Source organism: Schistocerca cancellata, chromosome 3 (assembly GCF_023864275.1).
Source record: "Schistocerca cancellata isolate TAMUIC-IGC-003103 chromosome 3, iqSchCanc2.1, whole genome shotgun sequence".
NCBI lineage: Eukaryota > Metazoa > Arthropoda > Insecta > Orthoptera > Acrididae > Schistocerca > Schistocerca cancellata.
The window spans coordinates 869,431,872-869,457,376 of NC_064628.1; the positions used below are offsets into that span (position 1 = coordinate 869,431,872).

At 42.1% G+C, this 25,505-nt stretch overlaps 1 protein-coding gene across 1 annotated transcript in view; it reads right to left on the reverse strand.

The window, feature by feature from the left end:
- The window catches only part of LOC126175932 (26S proteasome regulatory subunit 8), a 48,062-nt gene that overhangs the window by 17,181 nt on the left and 5,376 nt on the right, over positions 1-25,505 (reverse strand). Inside the window, exons 3-4 of the mRNA XM_049923010.1 lie at positions 18,588-18,811; positions 11,261-11,453 (exon numbers count right to left, since the gene is read on the reverse strand). Of these exons, the coding sequence (XP_049778967.1) occupies positions 11,261-11,453; positions 18,588-18,811 (417 nt within the window). The remainder of the gene's footprint in view (positions 1-11,260; positions 11,454-18,587; positions 18,812-25,505) is intronic.

A 25,505-nucleotide genomic window follows, 5' to 3' on the forward strand; every position in this document is an offset into this window, starting at 1 on the left:
AAACCTGGGATAGATTGAGAAGGGCTGTTTATGGACGACATGACACACCAACTACTCTGAGGGATCTACGCTGAATCGCCATTGAGGAGTGGGACAATCTGGACCAACAGTGCCTTGATTAACTTGTGGATAGTATGCCAAATGAATACAGGCATGTGTCAATGCAAGAGGATGTGCTGCTGGGTATTAGAGGTATTGGTGTGTACAGCAATCTGAACCATCACCTCTGAAGGTCTAACTGTATGGCGGTACAACAAGCAATACGTGGTTCTCATGAGCAATGAAAAGGGCGGAAATAACTTTTATGTTGATCTCTATTCCAATTTTCTGTACAAGTTCCAGAACCGAAGGGATGCAAAACTTTTTTCAATGTGTGTATAATATAATTGGATGGATAAAAAATTTACTCACCATGCAGCGGCAGGAGGATGCACATATAAAGGTACCTAAATCTACAAGATTTTGGAGCCAGTTGCACCTTCTTCTGGCAAAAGGGTTGATGGGGAAGGAAGAGAGTTGAAGGAAAATGACTGGTGAGCTTTAGGAAATGAGCAGAGTTCGGAAAAGTTGCCCAGAACTCCAGTTCAGGGAGACTTACCAGACAGGATAAGAAGGAAAGAAATCCTGCTATTTTTAAGAAAAAGTATAGTAAGTCTCCCCTGACCTGGGGTTCTGGATTACTTTTTGAAACTCCCCAAATCCCACCAGTCCTTCCACTTCAACCATTCAGCCAGAAGAAGAAGCCACTGGCTACGAAAGCATGCAAATTTGAATACCTTCATATGTGTTTTTTCCTGCTACCACCTGGCAAGTAGATTTTTTTTTATCAATGCAATGTAAAATATGTAGAATGCCTCGTTAGATCTCAGAGAGGGGGGGGGGGGGGGGGGGGGCGGCTGATGGCCCTAATATTCTCGGGTTAAATAAATCAAAAAATAAAATAAATATTAGAACGATACTTTGTCATAGGTCATACAATGATATATGCACAGACATATTTTCAGTTTCTACCACATAAATTTTTAGAATTTACTCTTCTCAGAAATTTAATCTATTAATTTGTGTGTGTGTGTCACATGAAATGATCATATGGCATTGTTGGCCGGGAGGCCCCATGCGGGGAAGTTCGGCCGCCGTATTGCAAGTTCTTTTTAGTTGATGCCACTTTGGCGACGTGTGTGTGTCAATGATGATGAAAAACACACAACACCCAGTCATCACGAGGCAGAGAAAATCCCTGACCCCGCCGGGAATCGAACCCGGGACCCCGCGCACAGGAAGTGAGAACGCTACCACAAGCTGCGGAACCACGCGCACATTTGGATCTGAAGGGCGCCCGACGGCGAGGTAATCAGCACCCATATATATTGCGAATGTGGAAATGAATTAAAAGTGTTGTACAAGCATGCACTCGAAACGACCACACAGTCACTATTTACCACGTGCACTCTCACATGCACTAAAATCAATTAGGAGGGAAGAGAGCTTATTGAGAAATTAAAACACAGAAGAACTAAAATAAATACACAGGCTAATGTGACTGGCAGACCACTTAAAAAATCTAGGGAACCAGCCATCCTTTGACACATTAAAAACATCTCCCTACAATCTTGTTAAAAACACTGGACAATTCACAGAACTTTAAAACCCTAACCACATTCGTCTGATCACACACAAATCCACCACAGTCCGCTGATCGGCAAATAAAATGCAGTCCAATAAAATGTGGCACACTGTGATCTGCATGCCACAAGCACCACACATTGGAGGGTTCTCTTGCTGGAGTAAGAATCCATGTGTCATAGGGCTGTGGCCTAAGTGAAGACGAGTAAGAACAACCTTGTTCCGCCGACGTGGCTGGAAGGAGGTATTCCATGGCTAAGTTGTGGGCTTGATGACACGGAGCCTGTTAACGGTCACTGCCAGCCACTCATCTTCCCATCAACACATGACTTTGTACCTCAACAGCGAGGTGGTAGCATGCAGGGGAATGGCACATCGAAATACCAGAGAATCACAACACACCTCCTTGGCTGCTCGATCTGCCCTTTCATTCCCCGCAATTCGAATGTGCCCAGGTACTTAGCAGAAAGACACCTCCTTCCCAAGTTTCTGTAGTTGTAGGATGGCATCCTGGATATTCTGTGTTACTGTATCTGCTGGGTACAAACATTGAAGAGAGTAAAGGGTGCTCAGGGAACCTGAGCAGACGAGAAATTTAACACCATGAGAACACCTCATCTGCTCCAGTGCTCGCAGACCTTGAGGACATGATCCAGGAAAACGATGGAGCAACCAACAGAGTCCCCTGCTTAGAGTCATCCGTAAAAACAGCTACATGGTTGTAGTACTCAGATAAAGTATCAGAGAATATCACATTAAAAACGGAAGCAGGAGTGCAGTCTCTCCTGTACCACACCAAATCTAAAATCACTCTGGGCCTCTCCAGTAACCAGGGCGGCAGGTGGTTGAAACCCTGGATTTGGGGCCATACTGGCTCCAAACCGAATGACTCCAGCACACACTGCACGCAGATCCCAAACAGCATTGTGGCTCATGGATGGTTGCAAAAAAGGCATTCCAGAGGTTGACGAGTAACAGTATGATGTGCGGGTGAAGTTGGAGCTGGAAGGAACTTACACGCCTGACACACCATGACGAGCTCGTGCCGGATGGTAAGTGGCAGTTCCCCCACTTCAGCACAAATGATAGGTATGCGACTAGGTATGCGACTGTTGTGATAAGCACCTGTGGCCAGCCAAAACCTGTCATGATGGACAGCGTCAATGATATGCAACTAAGAGGGCTTTGCTGACCCATACACCATACAACCATAGCCCAGCTCCGAATATACAAAAGCCTGATAAAACTGAAGGAGACACGCCCCGTCCATTCCCCAAGACCTGTGACTAAGGCACTTGATGATGATCAGTACCTTCACAGTTCTGGCTTTCAGGTCTCACACGTGTGGTAACCATGACAATTGGTAGTAAAAAATGAGACCCAGAAACCACACTGTTTCTTTAAAATGTAGGAACACTATGTCTTTAAAATGTAGGATGGTGTCCCCCCATATTCAAGGAAGGCAAATGAAAAAGACGACAAGAACAATTAAAATGCGCGTGCGTGCCCCCCCCCCCCCCCCCCCCCCCCCACACACACACGCAGAAAACTGAAAACCTGTCTTTGCAGCCCACTCCTCTAACTGCACTGTAAGTTGCAACTGATGGCTCACTGTTGCAACACTGAAACACTGCAGGAGGAACAGAAAACAGAAAAAATTGTCTACAAATAAGGAGCATTGTACAGGACTCCTTACTGTAGATGTAACACTGTTGATGGCTATGGCAAAGAAGGTAACACTTAAACACTCCCCTGAGGAACACTAGTTGCTCAGATTGATCAGAGAGTGTGTCACCAACTCGGGTCCTAAAATACTGCTGAGACAGGAAAGACCGTATGAAGATGGGCAGGCGGCCACAAAAGCCCCATTGATGCAGTTGTGCAAGAATACAATGTCTCCAAGTAGTATCGTATACCTTGCTTATACTGAAGAATATGCCGAAACAGTGATCTTTACAGAGAAAAGCCTGCTGAATAGCTGCATCTACAAGGGTCAGGTTGTCGACAGTGGACCAAAATCTTCTGAATCCACACTTAGAGAGGCTAAGGAGTTGCCTGGTCTCTAAGAACCAGACCAGACGACGGTTAACCATTTGCTGATCAAGGTAATACTCCGATAACCACTGGGACATGTGCAGTCCTTTCCTGGTTTGAGGAAAGGGACCAGAATTGCCTCCCTCCACAAATTGGGGAAGTTGTCTGTCTGTCATATTAGATTAAAACATTTGAGGAGGATTTCCTTTGATGCCACTGGCAAAAGTCGAAGCATGTAGTGCCAGATTTGGTCGTGACTGGGTACAATGTCACGAATCTCAGTCAGTGACAATTCAAGCCCCAACATGGAGAAAGGGGAGTTGTAGGCATCAGAACTGTTGGACCTGAAGTTCAACTTATCCCTCTCTACAGTTGCACGATAGCAAAGAAACACCATATCCTGTCTTGTATTGACAGTAGTTTGTGACAAATGTTCGGCCAGCGCATGAGCAATGTCTCTGGGCGTTGTTTGGAGGCACCCCTGTTTCAGCACTGCTGCATTTACCGGAAGTCTTCCGGATGGCTTCCCATACTTTTAGAGAAGAAGTGGAACAATTGATGAAGTCCAGGAACACTTGCCATGACCTTTTCTTACTCTCCCTAACGTGTCAAGGCTTGGCCATCACGACTTGAAAGGCCCTAAGGCTGTCTGCTGTCGTTAGCCATTTAAAATGTTCAAGAGCTGCACGCCTTTCCCTGATTGCAGAACAGCACCAAGGTAATGGTTGCCTCCTAAAATGATCTGAGGACTGTGGGATCAAGAAGTTAGCAGCATGACGGATCACTTTTGTGATATGGTCCACCCATTCTTGAATGCTGTCACAGTGTTCGAACACAGCCAGTTAGCTGAACGCATGCAGTTAGCCCTGCTGACCATCCACTTTGGGGGCTTAACTTCCAGTGGTGAGCCATTTGGTAGGTGAAGGCGGATTGGGAAGTGGTCACTTGCATGAAGGTCATCAACGACCTCCCACTGAACAGAATCAGTGAGTGTGGGAGAACAGAAATAGAGGTCGATGGCTGAGAATGACCCAGCAGCAGTAGAGAAATGTTTGAGTAACTTGTTGAGTATGCACAGCTCGTGTGACATTATGAGGCCCTCCAAAACCTGATCCTGAGGGCAAGCATTGGTCAAGCCTCACAGGATATGATGGGCATTGAAGTCTCCCAGGAGGAGGAATGGTAGCGGGAGTTGTGCGATAAGACCCATGAGAGCCTCAGAGTCTAGTGCATCTTGCAGTAATCAGTGATCCAAAGACAAACATGAATTTGAAGTTAGCAGCAGCTGCAGGTCAGTAGCCAAGGGGAGAACAGAACAGTGGTGTGTATTAGTGACAAACACTGTGACACCTCCCTTGGCCCTTTCTCCTGGCAGGTCATCCTCATGGTATAGTGTATATCCCTGTAGCACAGGGATATCTGTATCTTTAAAATGTGTTTCTTGTAAACAAAAGCACAAGGGACGTGCCAGTGCTAGGCGTTTCAGTTCCTCCATATGAGTCCTGAACCCATTCACATTCCACTGTAATATGAAAGCCACGTCATCGGTGTGGTTATAATGTACCCTATCTTTACACGGGGTGGGGGGGGGGGGGCGTCAAGTACTTTAAGGGCAAGGGGGAGTGGAGGGACTGCCTGGATCCAAGGCATCCAACTCCATGATATCGTCCTCGTCAGTCAGGTGGGAAAGAATGACATCTGATGGTACTCTGGACAGCTTTTGACTCGAACGTCATGAGCCTTTCACTGCACCCTGTCCCTTCGAGGATGAGGGGGAAAGGGGACGGTGAGAGGGACTCTGCTTTCCTTGTACCTTCTGGATGCTCACTGCGGAACTGTTGTTGGTCTTTTCTGGTGCAACTGCCTGGACTGCTTTGTACTTACTCTTTTTCCTTTGACATATACATGTTCAAGTTCAGGTGCTTGTGGTGGATGCTGGCACACTAGGCATCGACTGTGTTGAAGTTCCGCCTTGGGAATAGGCTTCAGCACCATGGAAGAATATAGGGTGGCAAAGACAGGGGGTTTCATTGCCTTATATTCTTTTTCGGCTTCAGCATAGGGGATCTGCTTGGTCACTTCTCTCTTGTATTTTGTGTTCTTCACCAAAAACAGGGCAGTCTTGGCTCCAGATTGGGTGGTTCCCAGAGCAGTCGATGGAGATCACCGGGCAGTCAGTCCCAGGGTCAGGAGCGCCTTTTCTGCAGTTCCCGCAGATTGCTTCACCTCCAAACCTCATGGTTGTATGACCAAAACACTGGCACTCATAGAACCACATAAGGTTTGGAATGTATGGCCGAACATTAAGTAGAAGGAACCCTGCCACAAGGTGTTCAGGCAGTGTCGGAGAATTGAATGTGACAATGAAAGTAGCAGTCTTTTCAGTTGCTCCACATAGACTATTCCATGGGATGCCCATTCTTGCTTTAGTTCTGCTATGTCTATGTCCATGATATCTTGGCATGTGACAACGCCCTTACTGGAGTTGAGAGAGGTATGCATCTCAACAATGATATCTTAATCACTCAGTTTCTGCAATTTCTTAAGATGGTCTACCTGCTTTAACCTGTTACTTTTGACCAACACTGAGCCATTACGCAATCGTTTATAGACCTTAATGTTCCAGCAAGGCCTTCCAAACCAATATCGATATTGATGGGAGATACTTTTTCAAATGTCCCCTCCTTCCTTTTTATCACCAGAAACACACTGTTGTTCATGATTCCATGAGGCCTGTTACTGCAGTCCAAAGTGTTCTTATTATCAGGAGGACTAGCCTCTCTCATTCTTGTGGATGAATGGGTGTGAATACTCCCAAGTGGTACACCCTTTCCGCAAGGAGGAGGAGAAGAAGAAGAAGAAGATTTCGAGGGTTCCATCTCGGCCCCACAAGCAGTTAGGGAAATAAGGGTCCACTCAGACAGAGCCCCATGCCTGAGTAAGCCTTATACAACTGGGGTTAGACAGATTCCCCAGAGGTTGTCCGCTAACGACTGTTCCACCGCCACAGCCATGCATCCCATCAGCACGCAGCACACCTTGAGACGGAGGTTTTACCCAGCAAATCAGTGCTGAGCCGCTGAGGGCTGGATGACAGCAGATATAGAAAGTATCTCTCACAAGAGTCATCATAGATGCATTTTCTTTGGTTTTGGCCATTATTTGCAATTTTCTTTTTCCTACGTGTAGCTGGATCAGCCCAAACAAATACTGCCCATCATGTCATTCATGCAATACCCAGTATCATGGAAACAGTTTGTTTTCTGTTACAAACGTAATTATTTTTAAATTTGCATTCGGGAGGACGACGGTTCAATCCCGTCTCCGGCCATCCTGATTTCGGTTTTCCGTGATTTCCCTAAATCGCTTCAGGCAAATGCCGGGATGGTTCCTTTGAAAGGGCACGGCCGATTTCCTTCCCGATCCTTCCCTCACCCGAGCTTGCGCTCCGTCTCTAATGACCTCGTTGTCGACGGGACGTTAAACACTAATCTCCTCCTCCTATTTTTAAATTTGAACTTGTCATACCAGTTTGACAGAGTGGTCCCAAATTAGTCCAGTGCATTATTCATTTTATCAGTATTTATTAACAGTGACAGTAAAACATGATAAAAAACCAGTACTACAGCAGCAACAGCACCATTCTAGCCCTTGCTGACTGCTACAACCATCCAGCAGCAATGCTTAGTCGTTACTGTGGTACGATTATTCATGATTTTTTTCCTCTCCCAGTAACACCTATCGATAAAATGAATATTGCAGTAAACTAATTTGGGACTGCTCTATTGAACCGGCATACAAAATTCGGTTTTAAAAATCATTTTGTCTTAATGGGAAACAAACTAATGGTTTACATCAACACTGGGCATCACATGAAAGAAGTGATTAGCAGTATTTGTTTGGGATGACTCCAGATACACATAACAAAAATGAAACTGTAAATATTTGCTTAAATACCAGAGAAAATGTACCTAATGAATCTTAGGAGAGACAACCTGTATATCAACTATTATGTAGAACTTTCAGATTCCTAGATTAGAAGAGTTAAAAAGATTGTTCTCTAATCACTGACAGACGCCCTCCACATTGAAAAGTTATGTCATTTCTGCTAACTGTACAAATCATCTGCACCTCTGTACGTGAACATAATTCATTTCGTGAAATTAGAGTACACAATGGTGGCTGTGCAGAGTTCAAATTAATTATTTGAGAGAAAGGAAGTAAGGAACATCAACATTTTTGAGATTATGCACAAGCTTATTGCTGTCTGGGTTCACTATGACTTAACACACTGTTCGGAACTGTTTCCAAAATGCTGCCTATGCTCCAATAGCTACTGACTTCTCAAAAGGAGCATGGGAAATCAGCATGGGTGTTTTATCAAGTGCAGTATGTTGGCCTCTCTTCTTGTGATGACATCCTGACCGTCACACCTCAGATAGATGTAACTGAATTATGAGAGGCTCATAAAGAGGAGGAAGCTGAAGTACATTATAGTGGTGGGAAGGGTGAAAACGAAGATTCAAATGCACCAAATTTTTCTGTAGCTGTGCAAGGACTTGACATCATTTTTGAGGATTTAAAAGATTTCCTTTATCCTTATCATGTTTATCCTATGTCAATAATTGAACAAAATAACTTGTTAACAAAAATACCGAATATTACTTTCAACTAAAATTCTATCAAATTCAAATTGTGAGTCATTGTTTCAGTATAGGTGAGCTAAAGTCTTCTTAGAGGACAAACATTTAGGTTCCAAGAGGTTCATTCTACTGCACACATTACCCAAGGTATCAAAAATCCATACATGTTAGTATCTGCCTACATTCCATGTGAGTTGCAATAATGCTTGTTTTACTAAAGTAAAACATGAAGCCAAATATGTCACAAGGATGCTAAAATTATTTTTGACGATACTGAATTTATGTCGAATAGATGACAAACTGCTAAAAACAGGACTTATCATATTACATGAGCATAAGATGACCCACTTTTTTAAGAGGCTTCTTTGGAAAAATATATTTTTTATGTATTCTGACTAATCAAAGTTACATACTTTCATTGACCTATGGTATCTGCCTAAAATGTTTATGTTACACATATTCTAAACTTTGCCATTTATTGACAGACTGTATTTTGATAATACAAGAAGAACTAAACAAAAAGAAAATGTTTACATTAATTTTTATCTTTACTGCCTTTTTAGTTTAGGTAGCCTGTCGTCTTTGGTATCCCTTTTTTAAACCATCATCATTCTCATCATCCTAAGAGGACAGCTGTGAAACTTATACCTTCATAATCAGAAGTACTTGGCTGTTTCTTCCTAATAAGTTGCAATTTCAGAGGTTGTGGTTATGGTGGGACCTGAGTCACAGCTTTTTTTCCTTGAAGGAATAGCAGATTTTGCTTCTATACTGGTGTGAAAATGTTACAATGTCTCTTGCTTCCAAACATACTATCTGTCCACTAATCTCTCATTGGCTGTTTAGAACTATCAGCTGACACAGCCCCTATCATTCCCGCCAAACATCACGATGAGCATCGACAACACAGCTGCACTAGCTCCAATCTAGACTTTTACCATCTCCTGTAGAAATGTGTGCTATTGTTGAGTATTTGTCCAATTTTAAAGTCAGTTCGACTGTGAGTGTAAATGGATTCAGGCGAACTGCAGTTTAAACATAGTAGATGTTCATAAAAATCCCAAGTATGCAGTGTAGATTCCAATGGTTGGCAGTACGGTGAAATTTGCTGCCTGTGCATGCCCACCCATCCCATGTTCATCGTAGTTCAACTTCTCAGCCAAGCTGGTGTGACTGCACCCCGCCTGCAACCATTCCATAGTGCTGTGCTTGAGCGACAGTGAAACACACACAGCAATATCTTCTGGGATCCAGGTCATATGCAACAACAGCAACTACTATGTAAATAAAAGATCCCAATCACGATTCAGTACAATTCTTGAAATTTTGCTCATCCCATATGCCTGTGACATCTGTCTGTGCTATTTCTACAACAAGTCTTTCTGCCATAATTTATACTTGTGATAACAACTGCTGTCTGCTTACTGTGATTACTGTTTGTTAGACATTTCACTCTGTTTTAATTTTCTTCCTCATTTCATCTGAATGTCACCCTCTTGTTCTAAAGCTGCTAATGTTTTTCCCCACAGGATTCTAAGATGTGAACAGCAACCAAATTTCTTATTTACAACCCACTTGGTAAATTGCTACAGTTTCTCAGAACCAAATAAATACTGACTGGAGTTCAGAATCAGGTAATGGATTTTGAGGGACATTTTCGCCTTTGAGTGTTACCTTTACTTAAAAAGCAGCATAAATGTATGTTTACAGCATCAGTCTGTTGTGGTGACTACTTCACAAGTTCTCGACTATCCCTTGCACTAGTACTGCGAGTCAAATGTCATGTGACCGTTCCGAGTAAGATCCGTACTGTACGAAGCACTACGGCATATCAGGAAATCTTGGGCCTATTCGAACACAAGTAGTTTTTGCTAAGCCCTACTCTTCGGAATTCTCCAAAATTAATTTTGTATGGAACCTCAGTGGCCAAAGCTCCCCTCCTTAAACATACAGTGACCCTAATGATAATCCATTAAACAATGTAAAAACGTTGACCTTGCCAGCAATACTTTAATCTGTGAATATGACAACCTTGTATTTTCCCAATGATGAAATTGGATAAATACAGTATATGGTGTATGGGAATTAGCATTTGAAATGATTCCTGCAAAAGCAGTCCAGGTATCAAACACTGGTTTGAACACCACGGAGTCTGACAATGTGTGGGCATAAAAGACATGGCCTGATCTAGCCCCTCATCATCAAAGCTGGTTTCTGCAGCCTCTATGGGAAGACTTATAACTCATCAGGGCCCTGGACCACACTGTTGTTTCGAATGCCTAAGAGGAGCAATGAATCAGAATAAAACATATGACTTCAGTTATATACCGATAACAACAAACTAGATATAACTGAAACAAAAACAGTACACCTGAAGCAATCTGTCACACCCAGATTTTGCATAGATACAGGAAGCATTCGCTATAAACACTGTGCTATTGTAAAGGTAATATATTTTATTAAGCATTGTGACATATGAGAAAAGTGAGTTAATTTTCCTTTAATGTGAAACCAGACAAAAATCTTCTATTTTAGTTAAGGAGATCTGGAACTGGACAAAAAAATCAAGTAATTTACCCCTTGTTTGCCAGCAACAGTAGCCAAGGACCTGCAAATTTTGATTCTTATAGAACTGTTTTACTAGAAGTGTCACAAAGCAATTTAATTAGCTACTTTGAAACACAAATGTACAAAACTGTGACACACACACACACACACACACACACACACACACACACACACTCTCTCTCTCTCTCTCTCTCTCTCTCGAAAGGACCAAAATTAAAATATCTTGGACAGGAGCAATAAGCAAAACTGAATGGCATATTAATGTATTTCAAGAGTAGTTAAAAAAGTGGGCAAAATTATGACATGACTAAAAAACTCAATGCAGATCACCAAGAAAATAATTATGACATGACTAAAGAACTGATTACAGACCATAAAGAAAAAAATATCACCTGTTCCTGGAGGTCCATAAAGTAGAACACCTTTTGGCTGTGCAATGCCTAATGCATCAAATAACTCTGGGTGTTTCACTGGCAATTCAATAACCTCCTTTATTTCTTTGATCTGTTTATCTAGGCCACCAACCATTTCATATGTGCTGTCAGGCACCTTTTCAACCATCATGAGGGAGACTAATGGGTCAACCTGAAATAAAAAAACAACTTATAAGATACTTAATTCTGAATAAAATGCAGCTCCAATTAAGGTCATTTGAAAATAAAGTGAGAGATAATCACACAGAAAGAGATAACTTCTCAAAAGCCCTATATCTGGACATAGGTCTCCTAGTTATGCCAACAAACAGCGCTAATGTTTGCTTAAGAAAATCTATAGTATCGTACTTCCTAGTAATTTAAAAATATTAAGTGTGAAGATACGTAGCATGCTTCCTGGTTTCAGTTCCCTGAGTGGGGCAAAGGGTGATAATATAGCTCTTACCAACACATTACATCCAGCACAAGAACAATTACTGGAGTATTTATTAGCCACAAGGATCAGTCTACTAGTTATTCTGATTGATACCAAAAATTCTATCGCAAACAAGAAAAGATCAAGATTTCCTCGTAGACACAGTGTCTTTTTTCATAAAAGCATAAACAGTCCTTTTGAAGTTTGGATGAAACTATGGAATTACCAGAAAGCAATTTTTTCTTTCTGTTTTCTTGTGAATTTCCTAGGTACAATTTTTGAAAGTTCACAACAGGTTACTATGACCAAGTTGTGTGTTATGCAGTACAGACATTGTGGAAGCCAATAAAGTAAAAGCAAAAGATAGTTTTAAGACTTGTAGTATGTGTACCCGAAACCCCTCTACATAACTGTTTACAGCCTATGGAATGATGGATACTGGCTGTATAAGTGGTGATAATTCTATTGAAATATGCTCACACTGTCCATCAAAAAACATCAATATTAAACTACAATAATTACAAAGCACCATTGGTCCTCGGCTACATTTCCTCACTGAACATGTGGCAGTGTTAACTGAACTGTCTCAGTTCAGCAAATTTTAACAGAATATTTAGGAATGAGAATGACCGGCAAAAAGCAATTAGCAGAAGCACACTGTACTTTGAAAGAACAGCTCAAACTGACTGAGCATTCTTCTTTCCGCACAGTTGTTATTGGTGATGAATTATGGTGTTATAACATAGAATAAAATGGCAATCAAGTCCATGGAAGATGTCACTGACATCTTGTCCAAAAAAAAGTGTGGAAAAGTGTGTGTGTGTGTGTGTGTGTGTGTGTGTGTGTGTGTGTGTGTGTGTGTGTTGGGGCTTATGGGTGCTCAACGGTGATGTCATCAGCTGCCTTATCCTCATTAAAACAAACAAATGTGGAGATGATCTCTAAAGCTGTTGCACACTCAAGCACTTGAAAGGACCGCACAATACTGTATACCACATGAGCTAAAACAACTTAAAAAGAAGATTACCTATAAATGAAATTAAAAAACAAATAAAATGATGAAGGAGCTAAAACAAAAGCAGAAGGAACTGCCACTTACAAAAAAAACTTGGGCAGAGACAGTCACCCTGTTAACGCATTAAAACCATATCTCTAAAATCTTAGGAAAATGCTGGACAGTCCACAAAACTTTAAAACTTGAACCACATTAATTTGAATGTCACTTAAAATAGAGGACAAGTCCAGAGCCAAATCCGCCGCGGCTCGTTGGTCGGAAAATAAAACACAGTCCAATAAAATGAGGCACACAGTGATCTCTACGCCACAAACACTACACACTGGAGGGTCTTCTCCCTGGAGCAAGAAGCCACGTGTCACAGAGCTGAGGCCTATTCAAAGACAAGTAAGAAGGACCTCGTCCTGGTGATGTAGCTGGAAGAAGGTACGCCATAGCCACATGTGGGCTTTGCTAGACGTAACTCACTGTCTATCACTTCCAAACATGCATTCCCCCACCGATGCATGACTCTGGATCTCAAAAGCAAGGCCATAGCATGCAGGGGGATGGCACACTGAAATAACAGAGATAGCATGCAGGGGGATGGCACACCGAAACAACAGAGGATCACAACACACCACCTTGCCTGCTAGATCCACCCTTTCATTCCCTGCAATACAAATGCGCCCTGGCACCCAGCAGAAAGACGCCTCCTTCCCCAGTTGTTTTTGTTTGAGGAGGGCATCCTGGATATTCTGGACTATTTTATCTGCTGGGTACAAACAATGTTGAGAGTGAAGAGCACTCAAAGAATTGAAACAGACAAGAAATTTAGCCCCCCCATGAACCATGGACCTTGCCATTGGTGGGGAGGCTTGCGTGCCTCAGCGATACAGATAGCCATACCGTAGATGCGACCACAACGGAGGGGTATCTGTTAAGAGGCCAGACAAACGTGTGGTTCCTGAAGAGGGGCAGCAGCCTTTTCAGTAGTTGCAAGGGCAACAGTCTGGATGATTGACTGATCTGGCCTTGTAACACTAACCAAAACAGCCTTGCTGTGCTGGTACTGCGAACGGCTGAAAGCAAGGGGAAACTACGGCCGTAATTTTTCCCAAAGGCATGCAGCTTTACTGTATGGTTAATGATGATGGCGTCCTCTTGGGTAAAATATTCCGGAGGTAAAATAGTCCCCCATTCGGATCTCCGGGCGGGGACTACTCAAGAGGATGTTGTTATCAGGAGAAAGAAAACTGGCGTTCTACGGATTGGAGCGTGGAATGTCAGATCCCTTAATCGGGCAGGTAGGTTAGAAAATTTAAAAAGGGAAATGGATAGGTTAAAGTTAGATATAGTGGGAATTAGTGAAGTTCGGTGGCAGGAGGAACAAGACTTCTGGTCAGGTGACTATAGGGTTATAAACACAAAATCAAATAGGGATAATGCAGGAGTAGGTTTAATAATGAATAGGAAAATAGGAATGCGGGTAAGCTACTACAAACAGCATAGTGAACGCATTATTGTGGCCAAGATAGATACGAAGCCCACACCTACTACAGTAGTACAAGTTTATACACCAACTAGCTCTGCAGATGACGAAGAAATTGAAGAAATGTATGATGAAATAAAAGAAATTATTCAGATAGTGAAGGGTGACAAAAATTTAATAGTCATGGGTGACTGGAATACGGTAGTAGGAAAAGAGAGAGAAGGAAACGTAGTAGATGAATATGGATTGGGGCTAAGGAATGAAAGAGGAAGCCGCCTGGTAGAATTTTGCACAGAGCACTAGTTTGCACTAATTTGCATAGTTAACACTTGGTTCAAGAATCATAAAAGAAGGCTGTATACATGGAAGAAGCCTGGAGATACTGACAGGTTTCAGATAGATTATCTAATGGTAAGACAGAGATTTATTGGTTATGACTTGTAGATTAAAACTGAAGAAACTGCAAAAAGGTGGGAATTTAAGGAGATGGGACCTGGATAAACTGAAAGAACCAGAGGTTGTACAGAGTTTCAGGGAGAGCATAAGGGAACAATTGACAGGAATGGGGGAAAGAAATACAGAAGATGAATGGGTAGCTTTGAGGGATGAAGTAGTGAAGGCAGCAGAGGATCATGTAGGTAAAAAGACAAGGGCTAGTAGAAATACTTGGGTAACAGAAGAAATATTGAACTTAATTGATGAAAGGAGAAAATATAAAAATGCAGTAAATGAAGCAGGCAAAAAGGAATACAAACGTCTCAAAAATGAGATTGGCAGGACGTGCAAAATGGCTAAGCAGGGACGGCTAGACGACAAATGTAAGGATGTAGAGGCTTATCTCACTAGGGGTAAGATAGATACTGCTACAGGAAAATTAAAGAGACCTTTGGAGATAAGAGAACCACTTGCATAAACATCAAGAGCTCAGATGGAAACCCAGTTCTAAGCAAAGAAGGGAAAGCAGAAAGGTGGAAGGAGTATATAGAAGGTCTATACAAGGGCGATGTACTTGAGGACAATATTATGGAAATGGAAGAGCATGTAGATGAAGATGAAATGGGAGATATGATTCTGTGTGAAGAATTTGACAGAGCACTGAAAGACCTGAGTCGATACAAGGCCCCCGGAGTAGACAACATTCCATTGGAACTACTGACGGCCTTGGGAGAGCCAGGCCTGACAAAACTCTACCATCTGGTGAGCAAGATGTATGAAACAGGCGAAATACCCTCAGACTTCAAGAAGAATATAGTAATTCCAAGCCCAAAAAAAGCAGGTGTTGACAGATGTGAAAATTACTAAACTATCAGTTTAATAAGTCACAGCTGCAAAATACAAACACGAATTATTTACAGACGAATGGAAAAACTAGTAGAAGCCGACCTCGGGGAAGATCAGTTTGGATTCCGTAGAAATGTTGGAACACATGAGACAATACTGACCCTATGACTCATCTTAGAAGCTAGATTAAGGAAGGGCAAACCTATGTTTCTAGCATTTGTAGATTTAGAGAAAGCTTTTGACAATGTTGACTGGAATACTCTCTTTCAAATTCTAAAGGTGGCAGGGGTAAAATACAGGGAGCGAAAGGCTATTTACAATTTGTACAGAAACCAGATGGGAGTTATAAGAGTCGAGGGGCATGAAAGGGAAGCAGTGGTTGGGAAGGGAGTGGGACAGGACTGTAGCCTATCCCCGATGTTATTCAATCTGTATATTGAACAAGCAGTGAAGGAAACAAAAGAAAAATTCGGAGTAGGTATTAAAATCCATGGAGAAGAAATAAAAACTTTGAGTTTCGACGATGACATTGTAATTCTGTCAGAGACAGCAAAGGACTTGGAAGAGCAGTTGAACGGAACGGATAGTGTCTTGAAGGGGGGATATAGGGTGAGCATCAACAAAGGCAAAATGAGGATAATGGAATGTAGTTGAATTAAGTCGGGTGATGCTGAGGGAATTAGATTAGGAAATGAGACACTTAAAGTAGTAAAGGAGTTTTGCTATTTGGGGAGCAAAATAACTGATGATGGTCAAAGCAGAGAGGATATAAAATGTAGACTGGCAATGGCAAGGAAAGTGTTTCTGAAGAAGAGAAATTTGTTAACATCGGGTATAGATTTAAGTGTCAGGAAGTCGTTTCTCAAAGTATTTGTATGGAGTGTAGCCATGTATGGAAGTGAAACATGGACGATAAATATTTTGGACAAGAAGAGAATAGAAGCTTTTGAAATGTGGTGCTACAGAAGAATGCTGAAGATTAGATGGGGAGATCACATAACTAATGAGGTACTGAATAGAATTGGGGAGAAGAGGAGTTTGTGGCACAACTTGAATAGAAGAAGGGATCGGTTGGTAGGACATGTTCTGAGGCATCAAGGGATCACCAATTTAGTATTGGAGGGCAGTGTGGAGGGTAAAAATCGTAGAGGGAGACCAAGAGATGAATACACTAAGCAGATTCAGAAGGATGTAGGTTGCGGTAGGTATTGGGAGATGAAGAGGCTTGTACAGGATAGAGTAGCATGGAGAGCTGCATCAAACTAGTCTCAGGACTGAAGACAACAACAACAACAACAAGAAATTTAGCACTAAAAGAATGTCTCATCTGCTCCGGTGCCCACAATATCGCACATAATTCTGCATCTGAGACAGTATAAAGTCTCAATGCAGCCTGTCCTTGGTTGACTGATTCATTGAGAGAGTTTATGGACCAAATGGCGAGATCATCAGTCCCATGATTCCGAAGTGAGTCACAGATGAAAGTGGATCCGCTAAAACTGGACGGATCCAGTTGGGAGTCAAACTATAAAATAATGAAGTTGAAATACACACAGTAAAAGGCAGAAAAGGTGAAACCAAATCTAAAAACTGGAAAAAAAGGGGTGGTCCTTCCATGGGTGTGTGGTCATGGGGCCCCAGACCAAGAGGACATGAAGAGAGGTCCCAACCACAACCACTCTGCCCCTGCTCCAACAGTAAAATAAAACTTTATCTCTGGAAATAAAAACCACTTTCACGGAGGATATGGACATGGACATGTTCGTATTGGCACACGACAGCAAGATCTTTAGCACCCGCGCAGAAACAGATTGACACGAGTTTCAGTAAAATATACAAAACAGGAAGATAAAACAGCATGTAAAACACGGATACCAAAAGTTGGAAAACTACGTGCGTACCCGGACAGAACGACGGGATGAAGTATTGCATCAGTAGTAAAATACTAATGACACAGGAAGAAAGTGGTGTAAGGAGCTAAAACAATATGGCAGGTGGATATGGCTGGCTGACCACAAGAACGAAAAAAAGGAGAAGCCAGCCACGCTGCAACACACAAACCTCTAGCCTAAAACTTTAGGCCAGAGTCCAGACACACCTCGAAACTTTAAAACCTTGAGTCACGCTCGTTGCATGGAATCCCCTTGTCCAGAGAAAATGAACACACACTCCAAGCCATTTATTGGAAGCTGACAACTCGGGTGCCCCAGTGCTATACCTGTGTGGTCAGGGGGCAATAGCCATGAAAATACGTGACAACCTCTCCCCCACAACAGGCTGACTACTGTGTTGGGGTTTAAGCACTTTGATTGTATCCCATGCGTTAGGTGAATAGGTGGAATTGCACATCTGGTGGGATGTGTGCCACTTTGGGTGGCCTCACCCATAGACCATTTTTCAGAGAAAATTTTGAAAAGTGGATGATCAAACTGGGACCATGGGTTAGTCAGAAAAAGAGATACAATATAGCCTAAAAAGTTGGAAGTGTGATCAGAATGTGAAATGTAGGATAAGTTTGGTCTGCATCAAAGAAGCCATCGAGATTTGCGAATCGTAGTGGAAGGACAGTTGGGTAGGGGAACTGCATCTTGTAGTGAGAAGAAATGCTGCAGTGGCTTTGGTCCCCACGTTTGCCACACACACGCTCACAAGACAGTTGTGGGCTTGATCACTTGTGTGCACCTTACTTTTCATCTCATTTTTGCTCTAGGGCAACTGCAGTAGTATCCTGGTGAACCAGTCAGCATCCTGGCTATGATACAGAACGGCTACATATGATGTGTATTAATATTATGCATAATTTTTTTTACATAATGATATTGGAACAGTTATATTCATTTTGAATCCGCCATTCCTTCTGTGTATCGTATATGCCAACAGTATGTCAAAGATTTTACTTGAGAATAGCCTAAAGGTTAAAACTGTCATACCAACAATGCAATTTAGAGCCCAGAGTGGTAAAGGCCTTCGAACATTTCAATGAGGCTGTGGAACATTGTGTAATGAAAATATTACAAAATTTGTTATTCAAAAATGTGACACAACCTTCCAATTCAAATTAAATAACTAAACTTAAAAGGCTATTAAACACTAATATTCTTACCTTATTAGGAAGTATTTTGTGTAAGGTGTAGCTTTCATTTCGAAGAGCTACCCGAGAATTTGCTGTTACATCATTTATGTCTATGTTTTTATCCAAGTCTACAACAAATTTTCCTTCAGGGTGCACTTTCACCAAGACTTTCTTTTTATCCATAGGCTTTACAACCTCACCTACATAAGATCCTTGCTCTTGCAAGAGCTGAAGTTCTTCACGCAACATTCGGACTGGAAAGAAAGACCAGAGCTAAATGATATCTTATTAAAAATAACTCTTCCCTGCCAGCCATACAGTAGATTTATTCTACAGACATTAGCCCTATCATGGTACAAATTTTTGGCAAGCTATTTCATTTCACAAATATTAAACACAGCATTAATTATTTAGTACATCAAAGAACAAAAAGATTATTAATTTTTGCTCACATTTGATTTTAAGGAATTCTAAAACAGACATGCATCAGATAGCATTTGAAAAGTGAGCCAACAAAATGTTATTTATGAGGTGATTGCTGTATTTGCTCAAAATAGACTTGTTTTTGTGGGCTCCAGTCCAAAGACTGGTTTGATGCAGTTTTTCACACTAGTCTATTCTGTTTGAACCTCCTCATCTCTGAATACTTACTGCAGCCCACATCCATTTGAACTGCTTACTGTAGTCAAGACCTGTCTTCCCTTATCATTTGTTCCCCCATTACCAAACAGACTATTCCTTTGTGCCCCAGGGTGTGTCTTGTCAACTGATCCTTTCTTTTATTCAAGTTGAATATTAAATTTTTTTTCTCTCCCAAATTCGATTCAGTAGTTCTTCATTAGTTGCTCTATCTACCCATCTAATTATCATCCACATTTCGCTTCTGTACAAGGCTACACACAAATACAGGGTGACCCAAATGTCCATTAACATTTCAAAATGCACTAATTCATGGAATAATGTAAGCAGAGAGGTAAAACTCGACACACATTCCTGAAGTTACATGGGATCTTACTGAGAACAAAAATGAGTGCAAAACCTGGCCATTAGGTGGCACTGAACAGCAACACGTCAGGTGTGATGTACACTAATGTGTTACAGAATTGCATCATCCTTAGTCAAGTTGATAAAGCAGGATGGCACTCCATCCCATACTACTACAGTTGTGAAAGATCTCCTGTGCACACATCATGTGGTGAGGATCATATGCTGAACCACCACTTCTGTGACGCTCAGCCTCCTAGGTCCCCTCACATCAATCCGTGTGGTTATTGGTTGTGGGGTTACCAAACATCACTAGCCTACTGCAACTGTCTGACTTCATTAGAGATGCCAAAAGACAACATTTGACAGCAATATCCCATCCGGCCTACTGATATGCTGTGCAGTGCCATTCAAAACATTGTCCTTCAATTACACGTACTATTGATGCATGACGGCCGACATGTTGAGCATTTGTTATAGATAAGATTGCCTTTTCTAAATATCAACTGTTACGCTAATTATTGCTTTTGTATCGTACAAAACACCATCTGTTGTTGTTTTTGTTTCCAGGGCTCTCAGGTGTCCAGCCGGATGCGATCGTTGAAGTCCCACGATATTTTGGCGAATAACCTTTCCGCCATCATCAGGTGGTTCTGATGGAATGGTCTGTCTGCTCATTGTCAGTGTTATTTATGTCCGTCAGTCGGGCTTCGATTCCCTGTGCCGACACAGGTCCGTGCCCACCCAGGGGTCGCGCCGGGTGGTGGAAGATGCAGAATCTGTGGAGTGTCCTCTGCGGCCGTCGTAGAAGGGTCTTGTGTCCGCTTGTGGCATGACTCCTTGATGGAGTGAAGTAATGGTTGCCATGCCTTGCTTAGTTGAAAACCTGTGTCTCGGTTTATGAGATTGTCTGTTATGCGAATTTCAATGGTTGTTTGGTTGGTTTGGGGAAGGAGACCAGACAGCGTGGTCATCGGTCTCATCGGATTAAGGAAGGATTGGGAAGGAAGTCGGCCGTGCCCTTTCAGAGGAACCATCCCGGCATTTGCCTGGAGTGATTTAGGGAAATCATGGAAAACCTAAATCAGGATGGCCGGACGCGGGATTGAACTGTCATCCTCCCAAATGCGAGTCCAGTGTCTAACCACTGCGCCACCCCGCTCGGTGAATTTCAATGGCCTCCTTGAAGATGCTGCCCCAGTAGAAACTGGTAGGGGCCAGAATCTTGGTCTCTTCGTATTTCGCGTTGTGTCCAGTTTCCACGCAGTGTTCTGCCAATGCCGATTTGGTGGGCTGGCCTAGGCGCGTGTGGCGTTGGTGTTCTTTGCAGCGGTCTTCGCCTGTTCGGATTATTTGACCGATGTACATTTGCCGCAACCACATGGAATATTATATACACCCACTCTCTTGAGGCCAAATCCATCTTTCACTGTCCCCAGTAGGACCTGAATCTCGGATGGTGGTCGGAAGACCGTGTCAATTTTGTGTTGTTTTAGCAGTCTCCCAATTTTTGATGTGTTGCCTGCATTCGGTAGAAAGGCAAGGCTTGTTTCCTCATCTTTAGATTGTTCTTCATCTGGGTTTCTGCAGTGTTTCCGTCATCTGAGGGCTGTCTGAATCTGTCGTTTGCTGTATCCGTTCTTGTGAAACGCATTTTCTAGGTGTTTGAGTTCTTTGTGCAGATTTTGTTCGTCCAATATTGAGTATGCCCTATGAACCAGTGTGTTGAGCATCCCGTTTAGTTTCGCAGGATGGTGGCAACTCGAGGCATGTAGATCACACCATCTGTTGTTGCCCAAAAAGGAAAATGCGTCAACTTCTTTTAATGTATCACACCTTAATCACATGATTTAGCTCGAAAGCAGTCCATTACCTTGTTTTATTTTCATTATTGTTCATATTGCAGCCTCTTTTCAAGACACTATCCATTCTGTTCAGCTGCTCTTCCAAGTCCTTTGCTGTCTCTGACAAAATTCCGTGTTCCTAACTTGCAAAGTTTTAATTTCTTCACTCTGAACTTTCAGTCAATTTCCAGATTTCACCTTGATTTCTTTTACTGCTTGCTCAATTTACAGACTGAATAACATCAGGAAGAGGTTACAACCATATCTCACTCCCTTCTCAACTACTCCTGCCCTTTTGTGTCCTTCGCCTCTTAAATTTATGCCTGGTTTCCATACAAGTTGTATAGTTGTGTATAACCTTTCACTATCTGTATTATATCTTTGCAATTTCAGAGCATGTACTCCATGCAGCATTTTCAAATGCTTTCTCTAAATCTAAAATGCTATGAACACAGGTTTGCCTTCCTTCAAGCTATCCTGTAAGACAAGCCATAGTGACAGTACTGCTTTGTGTGTTCCTACATTTCTCCAGAACCCAAACTGATTGTCCCCGGGATCAGTTTCTACTAGTTTTCCACTCTTATGTAAATAATTTGTGTCTGTATTTTGGCAATCATGACTTATCAAATTGACGGTTTGGTAATATTCACACCTGTCAGCACCTACCCATACCATCTGGATCCTTCCCACCAACTCCAGATTTTTCTTAATTGCACAAGTGGGAACTGTCAGTGCAACATATCCTACATTCCCATAACCCCCACCCCCAATCCTTGGTCATTTGCTTGTCCCAGTTTCCATCTGCCTCTATCCCATACCCTTTCTTGCTCCCATTCCAGCCTCACACATGGCTTCTACTCCCCAGCTCACCTGCATGGTCCTTTCTCTTTCTCTGCTTGTCTCCTCTCACTCTCCTCTCTGAGCACACTTCTTCTGATGATGATGCAACTGTGATTGAGTCCGCATAAGGAGATCGTTGACAACTGCAGTGGGCTGGACGTGGCAGCTTCGTGAGCCTACCTCAAGCAATAATGTAACGCAATTTTGTAAATGTCTGTATGGCAGCACCGCAGTTCACAGCTCTGTGGATGACTCCTGAATTTGCCCGAGACTGATCTCTGGGAAAATCAACTGGGGCTCTGTAGAAATGTAGGAAAACACAAAGCAATACTGACATTACGACTTGTCTTACAGGATAGAATGAAGAAAAGCAAACCTGTGTTTATAGCATTTATAGATTTAGTGAAAGCATTTGAAAATGCTGCCTGGAATACATGCTCTGAAATTCTGTAGCTGTTAGCATTTCACGGTTGAAAGATGGCTAGAGCACTGCAAGCTATCAGGGATCTTCTTTCACCGTTGCGACTATAGCAGCCCACCATCCTGGCAATGTCACATCCCTGGATATTGCCACAGGCACCACTACATCATCTTCCCCCATTCCTACTCTGCCATCCCTCCCTCACTCCATCTCTTCCATGTGGCAACCACCTATCCCTGCAAAGATTACTACTTGCCCTGTGGAACCAAAGTGCCTTGACATGGCAGTGCCATGTGTGTGCAAGTTGTGCATGTACAAATGAGTATGTGTTGTTTCTCTGCCTGATGTAGGACTTTGTCCAACAGTTAAAATGTACCCGTGTGCTATTACATGTGCCTGTCTGCTGTTCAATGCCCCCTCTATGTGGGGGGTAGCAATCTATCCTAATATTTATATTGTTATTTCATCCAGGATTTTGAATTATATGAGGTATGTCCACAAAGTAAATTCCATTTGGTTATATAAAACAAATGTGTACAGACACAGAAAAAAATATTTATTGTACAAAAACCTACAACTGTTAAACTATTTTTCTACACATCCTCCGAAATTTTGTAGGCATTTGTCATAGCGTGGCACAAGTTTTTGTATGCCTTCTTCATAGAAGGTTGCCACCTGTGTATTCAACCATGTGGTAACATGTTCTTTCAGCTCGTCATTATCGTTGAAATGTTGACCACCAAGGACAGATTTGAGGTGAAAGAAGATAGGAAAGTCGCTAGGAGCGAGGTCCGGGCTGTATGGAGCATGATCAAACGCGTCCCAATAAAATTTCCGTAAGAGTTGTTTGGTCACATTTGCCGTGTGAGGCCGGGCATTATTGTGGAAAAACACCACCTTTTGACAGTAATCCTCAGCACTTGTTCTGCATTGCACAGTGCAATTTCTTAATGGTCTTGCAGTAACCATGTGCATTGATTGTTTGGCCTCGTGATACGAAATCAATCAGCAAAATGCCTTTTCTGTCCCAATAAAATGGTGCACATGAATTTTTGAGGTGTCAAGATTTGCTTAGGCTTAACCTTCATTGGGGATGAAGAGTGCCTCCATTCCATTGACTGCCGTTTTGTTTCAAGGGTGTCGTATGATCCCCAAATTTCATCCCCCATGACCATCTGAGAAAGAAAACCATTGCCTTCTTCATTGTAGCATGTCAAAAACTTAAGTGCACTGCCCATCCATTGTGTTGTTCAGTAAGAGTTTTGGGTACCCAACATAAGCCAAGTTTTCAAAATTTCAGTTTTTCAGTAACAATTTCATGAATTGGTGATCGTGAGATTTGCGGAACTTCCATAACAAGGGCACTAAGTGTAAACTTAAAGTTGTGTTTAGTCTTCCCTTCAATTGCGTGAACCAGTTCATCAGTAACCACAGACGGGTGTCCACTTCGTTCTTCATTGTGCACTTTATCACATCCTTCATTGAACAGTCTGACCCAATCTTCCAACCATTGAATCACTCATAGCATTTTGTCCGTAAACCTTGCAGATTTGTCGATGAATTTCCTTTGGTTTAACTTTCTTTGCATTTAGAGAATGAATCACAGATCTGACTTTACATGCAGCAGTATTTTCAATTATGGCTGACACTATACAGAAGCACTACAAAGTACACATTGGCAGCAGCGATCTAAAAAATGGAGTACATGTCTTCTCCTTAAGTCAGAGTAACTGCCGCGCATGCTCGGAACTACGATCGTAGTGCTGCCGCGGATAGAAATAGGAATGGAATTTACTTTGTGGACGACCCTCATATGTAACTAAGCTCTGGTTAGATATATGCTTAACAGAACAGTTAAGATTGGGAAGCACCATCATACGATTTATTCTCTGTACAGATACTTCTAAGAAATCAGTAACTACAGCACAAGACATGTAAAGTACAGCAGAGAACTAAAAATAAACCGATGCTACCTGAAACATGTCAAAGAGGGAATGTCTGAAGCATTTCAACTATCATAGCAGAATTTTGGGGAAATAATTCTCACAAAACAAAGAAATTCTGGTCACATGTAAAGGCTGTAAGTGGTGGCACAATTAGTTCCCAGACACTCATGGGTGACACAGGAACTTCTTGTGAAACCCATACCAAACAGGACTAATTAATTTGTTTGATCTATGAAAGAGTGCCACAAAAGTTCCAAAAAATCTCAAGCTTACTTTAACTACCTCAACCAGTCCTTCCTCTTTTGGACTTACCACATAGATCTTATTCACAAATAAATCTTCCACACAGTATCCTCTTCTTATCGTCCGACTGACGCAGCTTGCACTATCAATAGGCTTTAGAAGTAAGTCCTTGTTACCCTGTGCCATCCAAGCCTCAAATGCCACAATACTTCATTCCATCAAGACTATGACTTTCTCATGTTAAGCCCTGAAATTAAATCTTCTCTTCCTGATATCCTCTCTTCCCTCCACCCTTTAAAATGACCCACTGTAGTCTTGCATTGCACCACTGACCTCCGGAACATCTTTGTTACCAGCATTTGAAGATGACTGCAGAACAATTCTACCAAGCCAAAATACATTTCAGTTTGCTTAAGGACCACAAAAATAAGAGAAATTAAGGCTTATACGGAGGCATATAAAAGTCTTTCCCTTGCTCCATTTGCAAATTACATATAGTGGTACATGGTATCCTCTGAGGTGCACCATACGGTGGCTTGTGGTGTATAAATGTAGATGCAGATATTGGAATTTTGCCTCCTGATGGTATGAACTGACTAAGCATCGGTCTCTATAATTTTAAGAATATTCTCTACCGAATTCCCCTTTTGATGTGAAAAACCTGAGCTGT